This window comes from Galleria mellonella, unplaced genomic scaffold (assembly GCF_026898425.1).
Source record: "Galleria mellonella isolate WM207_F2 unplaced genomic scaffold, CSIRO_AGI_GalMel_v1 utg28, whole genome shotgun sequence".
NCBI classification, from domain to species: Eukaryota; Metazoa; Arthropoda; class Insecta; order Lepidoptera; family Pyralidae; genus Galleria; species Galleria mellonella.
The window spans coordinates 2,366,750-2,378,227 of record NW_026442064.1 but is presented as its reverse complement, the minus strand read 5'-3'; the positions used below and the strand labels follow the sequence as shown (position 1 = coordinate 2,378,227).

Genomic DNA, 11,478 nt, shown 5'->3' with positions numbered 1-11,478 from the left:
CAGGTAAAATTCACCGTTGCCCGGGAAAATGCATATGCCATTATATTTAATTATCCTTTTTCGATGAACAATCAATAAAGCTGGAATTAATTGCACATACATAACTATTTAGCATACCATCAGTGCACCCTGGGAATCGGGCAGGCGCAGATGCACCGCTCTCCCAGGCACAGCAGGCCCTGGGGCAAAAGAGATGAAGCACACGGGCGCAAAAGAGATAGTAGGGCTGCATGACCTAATGCACTCAGTCGACTCAGCTAAATATTCAGACAAAGCCTGCTAATGAAACAGACTGGCTTTCAATGTGTAGGCACTTTACTCAAATTCGAATTTTCAAAAAAAGAACTCAAACAATTTGATGATGCCATAAATTTAGATGCACTCAAAACTTGTCCTGTTACAAACGAATGTGCCGTTTTACAACCCAACAAAGTTTATTCGGTTCGCTGACTTGTTCCTTGAATCACAGCATATGGTGGCATTCTGACAGAAACAAAAGCGCGGACCTTTCAGGTCTGTCCACAAAAAAAACGGTCGGCTTTATGGGGCCGCGTTCTCTGAGTCGAGAAGACGGGCATAGATTAAAAAAAATACAAGAAGAGACATCAGTTGCGTTCCGTTTGTGTTTTGTACCTAAACAAATTTTTATTAGTGTTCTTGTACAAATGACATCTGATAAAAATGTTTAATTTTCGTTTAAAAAGATGCATTAGTAAGATAGATACTTTGTATTGTTTCTTCCAAAAAGATAGCAGTGGTAAATTTTTATAAATACAAATAATTACTAGAAATCATCATACTGAGAAAATAATGGGCGGTGTTATCGCTAAAAGTATGATATAAAATTATATTTTACTACTTGACATATATACTGTAACAGAATCTACATATATAAAAACCAACATATAGTAGCATAGTGAATAGTGATTCACGTTACAAAATATAATCCTTGTCCATATACTCTTCGCGGACCAAATACTTTCAAAAATACCATTAGTTATTCCATTTCTTCTATTCTATTTTATATAACCTATTTAACTTAATTCGAAAATTAAATGAGGCTAAAAAAGATTGTTTTGAAGTTATTTAGGTCAAAAAAATTCACAGTCAAAAAAGATATAAATTTGTTATAAAACAAGAGTGAGTATTGTTTGTAAGTTACTCATAATATATTGTACTAATAATATAAATTAATACTGATATAAAAATATTAACAGTCTTATTAAAAAAAAAAAATATTGGACGTTTAGCTAAAATATTAAATAATACTATTGAACATTTAAAATTATTTATAAACACTCGGTTAGCCCTCAGGAACCAAAATACATTTATATATACAGAGTTATATAAATCATATACGGTCAGCTGTTAGCTGTCAAAAGTATTACGTAATTTTAATAAAAATCTTGTTTAATGTACTACTCTTACTATTATATTTTTATAATAACATTTAGAAAAATATAATTATAACTATTTTGATTGAAAAACAAATAGATAGATGAACATTATTAATAGATATGGACGAGGCTAAGCGATTACAATGTTGCTTGAACATGTCTTTAGGATGGACGTGCATATCGTATTATAATATGCAATTTTTCCTAATTAACTGCAGATTTTTAACTAGTTCATGTTTTAGACCATAAAAACGAAGGAATTGTATAATATAATACATTATTTTAATTTATCACACCTCATCTTGAAGTTAAAACGTTCCTACAGTAGACATTAGTGTATTAAAATTTTATAGGAATGCCAGTTGACGTTTCCGTCTTATTGGTTTGCTAAAATGCATTTATTGCAATGCAAAAAATTAATTTGCTATTACAATTTTATGATAAGTTTTGAGACCATCTATATCTGACATCGCTATTAAACTGTTATTACAGAATTATACTTTATTTATGAATAAGAAGATAAAACTTTAAAAATAAACTAAAGAATCAATTTTCATTCTAATTTAATATTGTGTCCTCACGGAGACAAAGTTTGTGTGACGTGTGTCTAGATGCTTTAATCTTTGGCATGGTATTGTGAAACAAGCCTGGCGTCAGTGCTCGCCGGGCAAGCAGCCGCGTCGACGTGGGTTCGTGCGCTCCCTCAAAATGGCGCGGCCTCTCATCTACACACACTTTCTAACATTAGTCATAATAGTTACGGCACAGGATTACTACCACACGCCACGGACCGGACTAGCACCCTGTTACAGCAACGACGGCAGGCCACAGGTAAGTTTTCACACAACTTTTTACTTGTGAACAAATTTCGTGGATCTCTCGCGTCTGTGTGTACAGAGCTTTAGCATAGACTATTGCTTAAAGTGCAGTGCACGAGTTAGGTAAATAGGGTTGTCAAACTTTTACTACAACTCGTTTATTAATTAAATTAGTGTAAACTAATTAAATTTGATAAGAAAATAAAGTATGTATTCGTGTGTTTTGAAATTGTATGTGGTGTGAATGTTAAATTATAAAGTTGATGTTTAGATACACATCTAAGCTGTATGTACTATGTCCTTGACAATAGGAATGTATGTAAATAATACAATATCTTAATACCTGTACTACATACAAACATTGTAATCTTTAAAATGTACACAAAATGCAAAGGAGCCGATGTTCCGGCGTAATGACCCGTGTAATCTCGATTAGTGTTGTTTAATAGCTGTTTATTTTAGTATTTTGACAGTTAGTAACGATATTTGGCGGATGGTCGTGAGGTTATCACGCGGTGTCGTAAGTCCGTTGATATAATGGGTTCGTTTACTCTCTGGCTAGAGGCCTAAATGTTCTGTTATCGTCCTGTAGCGGAACACAGATATCGTACATCCGTCGTGCGATAGTTTTACATCGTTTGTTGTTAAAAACTAGATATATACAGAAATACTGTCACGAGGGATTCTGCTCGCACTTTTTTCTTTAAATTTTTTTTTTTATACAACTTAGAATGGCAAACAAGCTGACGGCCCACCTGATTGAAAGTGGTTACCGTCGCCTATAGACATGAGCAATACCATGGACATAACTGAGCATACTGTTCCGCCCATGATACCCCCCATGCGTTGCCATTCCTGAGGACTCAGATGTTATTCCTCTGTACCCTGTAAATTCACGCCATGTACCTTCAAACCGAAACACAGTCATGCAAACACAACTGGTTCATAGTAGTGTTTGCATGACTGTGAAGCAGTAGTTTCTACTTGGTAGAAACACGAAAGGGATAGAGGTGCCCAAGCAATCGACTTTGTGTCATTCATTTTGCCGTGTGTGCCCCGGCGTAGAATGGGCCGCCCCTTCCTTTCCCGTGGGTGTCATAAGACGCGACTGAGAGTGAGGAATGGGCAGCGGCATCCCTCTTAAACATTTCTAAAAGTCTAACTGCGGTTGCCAAACCGCTTGCCAAGCGTGGCAACTACTGGCAAAACTCCTCTTATGGGGAAGGCTTATATCCAGCAGTGGACAGTTGATTATTCTATGAGTCCTTTATTCTATGAATAGATGAGGTCATGTCCCCCCTAGTCAGGATGTCCCGTCTTTGTTAGATTTTTTTGGACACTCGAGCTATTTTAGATCTGTGAGTACCTGTTTTTTTTAATGGGTGAAAATGGAATGGCAACCCCGCTCGCGCTATCGGTATACACCGACGAGGCACCAGTGGAAGATGATAGGTGAGAATGAATGCAGGTGAGTTGGCCCACCATGATGAATTCGGCAAGAAATAATCATGATGGTTTCCTGGGGGAACCGCGTGGAGGTCGACCTGAGAGGGTATATTGCTAGCAATGGGGCTATTAGACCCCATTATTAACAATCCCTTTCCCCCCTGTAAGTACCTGGTTTGAACCGCCAAGTAATATGTTCTTAATAACGATAAACTTTAAATAAAACTTGCCAAGTGCGAGTTATACTCGCACGCCGAGGGTTTTTTTTTTCTTTGATGTGTGAGAATTGAATGGTACCCCCGCTTGCGCTAACGGGATACGCTGGCGGGGCACCAGTGAAGGGTGATAGATGAGAATTAAAACAGGCCAGTTAGCCCATCATGATGAATTCATCAGGACTTAACCATGATAGTTTCCAGGGGGAACCGCGAAGAGGTCGACCTGGTTGGGTATATTGCTAGCAATGGGATTCTCAGTCTCTATTACTAACAATCCCTTTCCCCCCGCACGCCGAGGGTTCTGTACATATAATATGAGATAAAATTAGTTTTATTTCAGTTGTTAAAGGAAATATACATTTAAATGGTTTAATATTATTGATACTGCAATACGTAATTTTGTTATTTTAAGCCATATTTGTGATTAGTAACTGGATCGCAAAACTAAGTTCTTATTTGGTGGTTTTTTGATAATTTACTTATTACTTATTCAGCGTAGTTCTAACTAGCATAGTTTCTGATAAACTATGCTAGTTAGAACTGCGGTGGGGAAAGGGATTGTTAGTAATGGAGACTGAGAATCCCATTGCTAGCAATATATCCAACCAGGTCCACCTCCTCGCGGTTCTCCCTGGAAACTGTCATGGTTAATTCCTGATGAATTCATCATGATGGGCTAACTGGCCTGTTTTCATTCTCATCTGTCACCCTTCACTGGTGCTCCGCCAGCGTATCCCGTTAGCGCAGGCGGGGGTACCATTCCATTTTTACCTATCAATAAAAAAAAGTTAGAACTGCGCTGAATAAGTCTTACTTTACTTTTTCGTGGGTGTCTCGTGTCGTGTGGGTTTAAAGGTCGAGGGAAACCTTCTTAAAATATTATCAAAACCTATCAGCCATCCTAATCTAACTGCGGTGGAATGGGATGGTTAGTAAAGGGGAGGTTAGTCCCCATTGCTATCAATATACCCCATCAGGTCGGCCTCCACGCGGTTCTCCCTGGAAACCATTGTGGCTAATTTATTATTTAATTCGTCACCATGGGCTGACTGACCTGCCTTTTCATCCTTTCCTATCATCCCTAACTGGTGCCCCGCCAGTGTATACCGATAGCACAGGCGAGGTTAGCATTCCATTATCATCCATGAAATAAAAACCTAACTGCGGTGGGGGAAAAGGGATTGTTAGTAATGGAGTCTAATTGACCCATTGCTAGCAATACATCCTATCAGGTCGACCTCCACGCGGTTCTCCCTGGAAACCATCGTGGTTAATTCTAGTGGAATTCGTCATGATAGGCTAGCTGACCTGCTTTCGTACTCATTTATCACCCCTCACTGGTGCCCCGCCAGTGTATACCGATAGCGCAGAAATCAAACAATTTTAATTCATTATATATGTATTTGAAAGATACAATATTAATAATAATAATAATAATTTATTATATATTAATAATAATAATAAATAATTTATTTATTATTATATGTTTTTAATACAATATATACATATCAAATAAAAGAGAAAACAATTATGACAGCCTTCTAATTAATAATAACAATAAAGAAAGTATTCAAGCGAAATGGGAAAGATAGTATGATTTAATCTTTTTATTAGATGTAGTATGAATACATTCTTTGTATTAGATGAATCCAACTAAAATATTATCTAAGTTTAAATTAAAATAGATTCTGCACATATTTCAACACTTCGGCAAATGCGTTTACGTTATTTCTCGCGATATGCGTGTTGCGTACTACATCACTAACATTCATCGACAATTTAGACATATTATTATAATTATCATGACTCCATTTGCTCGTACTGATAATTGAAGGCTATATAGATATATATATATATATATATACATGCATAGAATGCAATGTGTATCACAATCATAAATTGAATGTGGGGATTTTGCCATAATAATATATTCTATCTATATAAATACGCAAATATCCTTCAATATTATCTATAGCCTGTTTGAACAGTGTTCCTTTGCCTACTATATGTTGCAGTATTAAATTAAATACCAATGCCTTTGGCGGGAACTATTATTTAGTGTGAATTTGCGTCACTTCAATAAAAGTGTATTTTGCACAGATTTATGCATTACACTATGAATGTTAATGTATTTTATTGTGTTCTTATATTTGAGTGGTTACATATATACGATTTCTAATTTCATCAATATTAAGGAGTGTCGACTCTTTATATAGTGGTACTTACGTAATTGCTTAGTTCATTTTTATTCTAGTAATGATAATAGTCTAATCTTTAGATTTAATTTAAAGGTTGGTATTTACAAAAGAAATTTATAATCTTTTACACACATTATTTAATTTACACTGCTAATTATTTGATACTTCACTTTACAAATAATAGAAAGCTTAAAGTGTATTCCACGTGAAAGGTATTAATAATAAATATCCCTAAGTATAGATAGATTAGAAAAATTATTTAAATATGTAGTTATATTATTGATACTCTACAGTAAGTACTTGTTGCCTTTTATCCTTAGTATGTATCGTTTAGATTGCAATGGGGTAGACGTTTTTAATATGTAGCTACTTATGTCATATATGTATATGTGGAATTATTAACAACGCTTCAGGGACTTTGTACAAGGATTTATTCTCAAGTTTTGTTATAATTGAAGCTGCCATATTTCTCTTAAGAGAAAAAATATTCATATAGATAGCATGTACCTAATAATTATGTTACTTAAGAGTCGACACTGCTTTTATATAAAATATGAAATTATGTGTCCACCTAAAATGGGGTTGGATGCAGAGATTCATATTTCAGTTTTGTCATTCATATTTATTGTGTTGAATAACAACACAATGAATGTAAATGAAACATATCACCGTGCAAAATATCGTAGTAGCTGTATTAGACATAAAATACATTGTTGCGTACAATTTTCAAATTCAATGATCTGGTTGCATAAATTCATATAAATTTGTTTTTGTTCGAGTTGCTTCTGCACATTATTCCGTGTTCTAAATTCAAATATATTAAATCGTATATTGCACAAAACATATTATTGTTCTTTGTTGCTTTATCGATTGAATCTAGGTGTCATTGATTTAGGAATCGCGCTTAAAATATAATTAAGCGTCTATCTATCTTATATCGAGTTCCAATCCCGCAGCGATTTCGATCCAATTACGATCTAATTCTATTGTCCAGTGATGCGTGTCGGTCCTACACGCGTTTAATCACTTATCTGGTTTATGTTGGATTAGCGGTCATGTTAGTCACCAATTCTATGGTGGTCGCCTTCTACACATTGGACATTACACCGACATATTTTTAATTAAACGCTTAAAATACATAGATAAATAGAATCACTTATTTAAAATTATATTTATATTTATTTAAATTCCAAATTTTCAGTGATATCTTAATAAAAATATTATTACATGATGAACGTTAACGAAAAGTTCGCTATTGGAAAATTTTGTAACTAATTTTTGTTTTTTTTTAATATTGACTGTTATTTGCGACATTACTGCAGCGGATAAGTTGGATTTTCATACAATTTTTGCCGGCCGCTGCCCGCATGTATCTGGCCAGTACGGCAATTTTGATTTATCTCGAAGAAGATTGTCAAAATAATGCTCACATTTCCAAGCATGTTTGAGTTAAAATTATGAACGCTCTTAATATTGGCAAAATAAATGTCGTTCTTTTTTGCGAAATAAAATATATCTTTGCACATTTATGGAATCTTACATTAATCTTATATTTATCTTATAGCTTAAGAGCTAATAGTTGATAACTAAACATAGTGTCCCACAAAAAAAAAAAGAAAAAGAAAAACTTCATTTGTGACAAAACAAATTATTTTGATTAAAAAAAAAAAAAAAACTACGTTACCTATTTTCATAAAATTTTTATGAGGCCAGTTTGTAAGTATAACTGTCGAAGTTGCGAGGTAACAAAAATAAAAAAAAATACAAACGAATTTAGAATCTTCTTTTTGAAGTTGGCTGTCAAAATGCCTCTGTCTGGGGGGATAGGGATCGTTAGTAATGGAGACTGATAATCCCATTGCTAGCAATATACCCAACCAGGTCGACCTCCTCGCGGTTCCGCCTGGAAACTATCATGGTTAATTCCTGATGAATTCATCATGATGGGCTAACTGGCCTGTTTTCATTCTCATCTATCACCCTTCACTGGTGCTCCGCCAGTGTATCCCGTTGGCGCAGGCGGGGTTACCATACCATTTTCACCAATAAAAAAAAAATGCCTCTGTCTCTCCCTATCTGGGAGTACAGTCGTGACCACTATCTATGTTCGATACATTGCACTAAATGTAGTGATTATTTACTCGATTCCATAAACAAGCCTTGTGAGTATTTGCAGTAGTAAGCAATGAAATTCAATTATGCAATTTAGCGCTATTCAAGTATAATAAGACCGTATATACATTGACGCAATATGTATGTTGCATTCTATCTTTTTGTTTTTATACAACTTAGAATGGCAAACAAGCTGACGGCCCACCTGATGAAAAGTGTCCCTTTGGTAAATTTATCTGTTCTCCTTTAACCAAAGGTTGTAAGAGATTGTCCTAGCGATAACACCGCCTTTTGTACCTTTAAGTGTATATTTTAATCTGTATTTATGTTAGTTTATTTCACTGGAATTGTTCAATTTTCATTGTATATTTTTGGTTATGGTGGCAATAAAGAGATAAATTAATAAATAAATGTTTGATGAAACGTGAAGTCTTAGAATAGCAAATAATTCATCTAATATAAATCTAAATACAAATGGATTTCACTACGTATATATTTATTCTATATTAGTGATCAGACCCGGCTTCGCATGAGTAGACAGAATTTTCAAAAATCAATACATATAATAAAAAAGTTTTCAATCAATTCAATCGATTAGTTATTTTATAGTATTTTATATGTGATTCTTTAGATCGATAAAACTTTTTTATTTATGAACCGATTGAAATAAAACAAAACACTAAATGTTAAGTAGAGCAAACCGCAACGCATTAGTGAAAACCGCATTCAAATCGGTTAAGCCGTATCTGAGATTAGCGTGCACACACGTACTGACAAATAGATAAACATTCTAAAAATCTATGTTTTGATTGTATTTAACTTGTTCTATTGCGTTAATAAAGTCGTATAATAGTTTTCCTTATATATTTTCCACAGACAGCGACTAGTTAAGATTTTATTATACGTATATATATATATATATCACATATCTGTCATAAAAAAACAATGATACACATACACATATCGCCAAAAATAAATAACAACGAAAAATATTTGAATTTAGAATATTGAAATAATAAAATAATATTTCAAATATGTAGGCGTTGTAAATCATAATTAATATTACTCAAATAATTTAATTTAAATTTAATATATTATAACATATATAAATAATAATTGAATAGACATTTAAATACAATACTATATTTATTTATTTATGACCCAATCTTTTTGCAGTTTATTATTATTAATGGTAATAATTTTTTTTTTCTTGTAAACCATAAATGCATTTTCTCATAGCATAAATAAAAAATTGTTTAGACTATTAAAAATTCGAAATTCAGAAGTAATTCGTAATATTTCCTCGTTGAATGAATGATAACGATGCACAGGCGTTGCAATATACATCTACTAGTACAAGTGCTGCCTAGTGTAATCGATATTGTTGTAATAGTCACAGGCATCAATCTCGCGTGCCGCACAACTCATCGCAAGATGTGAACGTCCTGTAAGACGCGATATCTAAATATAGTGAGTACTATTTCGGTGGACACCGCCATGTGGGTCGCAGGGAATGTTTCCGTGTTGGATAATTTCTTATAATCGTACTTACCGTTACCGGTACAAACTAAATTGTACCTTACGGTGATTGTAATAGTGTTTTTTTTCTTTTTTGATGGGTGAAAATGGTATGGTAACCCCGCCTGCGCTAACGGGATACGCTGGCGGAGCACCAGTGAAGGGTGATAGATGAGAATGAAAATAGGCCAGTTAGCACATCATGATGAATTCACCAGGAATTAACCATGATAGTTTCCAGGGGGAACCGCGAGGAGGTCGACCTGGTTGGGTATATTGCTAGCAATGGGATTTTTAGTCTCCATTACTAACAATCCCTTTTCCCCATCGCCTGCGCTATTGGTATACTTCGGTGGGGCACCAGTGAGGGATGATAAGTGAAAGTGAAAGAGCGGGTCAGTTAACCCATCGTGATAAAGATATCTGGAATTCAGCACGATGGTTTCCAGAGGGGGCCCCGTGAAGGTCGATCTGACGAGGTATATTGCTAGCAATGGGACTGGTAGTCCGCATTATTAACAAGCCCCCCCCCCCCTCTACGCTTCATCATGCCACCCCGTAACTATTCACTGCTGAATTTAAGCCTTCCCCAAAGAGCAAGTTTTGATAGTAGTCGCCACGCTTGGCAGGCAGGTTGGCAAACGCAGTTAGGCTTTTATGTTGTAAATATTAAATAAAACAAAGTTTAAAAATAAAAAAAAAAACATACGAAAGTATAAATTCATACTTTCGTCCGATTTTCAAAGGATGAGTTTCCCAATTAGAATACATTAATTTTCTAACACACAACATGGCGTCTAAGCTAATATTGCACCGATTCCCATGATTATTTTTGCAATTTCTAAGATATATTTCTGGAAAAAATACTGGCCAAGAAAGTAAGGCAATATAATTTGCATGTATATGTATGCACTTAAGTGTGTCCGGGGTGAGGGAGGGGGGAGGTTGCTGGTAATAAAGTTAAGCGGCTCCATTCCCAACGATATACCCAGTCAAATCCCTAGACACCATGGATAAACCACAGTGTAGTGAAAAGTAGTTCTAGGCAGTAGGCACTGACTGGCATGTGTACGCTGAAAACCAGCGCTGTGCAGCTGTACACATTGCGCTGGGACACACGCAGCATCAGCTGAGCCAGTTCCTTTTGCCTAATAAAGCAATGGGAACTAAGAATCCCATTGCTAGTAATATACCCAACCAGGTCGACCTCCTCGCAGTTCTCCCTGGAAACTATCATGTTTAATTTCTGATTAATTCATCGTGATGGGTTAACTGGCCTGTTCTCTTTCTTATCTATCACCTTTCACTGGTGCTCCGCCAGCGTATCCCGTTAGCGCAGGCGGGGTTACCATACCATTTTCACCCATCAAAAAAAAATTCCTCTCCTTCCTAAGGTTGGCTGGAAGAGATCGCTATCTAGCGATAAGGCCGCCCATTGTTGCCTCTTTATCTTGCTTTCATGTACCTAATTAATTATTCATTTTGTTTGTTTTTTTTTATACAACTTAGAATGGCAAACAAGCTGACGGTCCACCTGATGGAAAATGGTAACCGTCGCCTATAGACATGAACAGTACCATGGACATAACAGAGTATACTGTTTCGTCCATGATACGCCCCAGGCGTTGCCATTCCTGAGGACTCCCTGTAAATTCACGCCATATCCCACCCTTCAAACCGAAACACAGCCATGCAAACACAGCTGCTTCACGGTTGAAACACTAATGGGACAGAGGTACCCAAGCAATCGACTTTTGTACAATTCTGGTAA

At 35.5% G+C, this 11,478-nt stretch overlaps 1 protein-coding gene across 1 annotated transcript in view; it reads left to right on the top strand.

The window, feature by feature from the left end:
- Positions 1-2,060: 2,060 nt before the first annotated feature.
- Positions 2,061-11,478, top strand: part of LOC113514176 (laminin subunit gamma-1) — a 46,378-nt gene continuing 36,960 nt past the window's right edge. Inside the window, exon 1 of the mRNA XM_031911535.2 lies at positions 2,061-2,228. Coding sequence (XP_031767395.2) covers positions 2,106-2,228 — 123 coding nt within the window. The 5' untranslated portion in view covers positions 2,061-2,105. The remainder of the gene's footprint in view (positions 2,229-11,478) is intronic.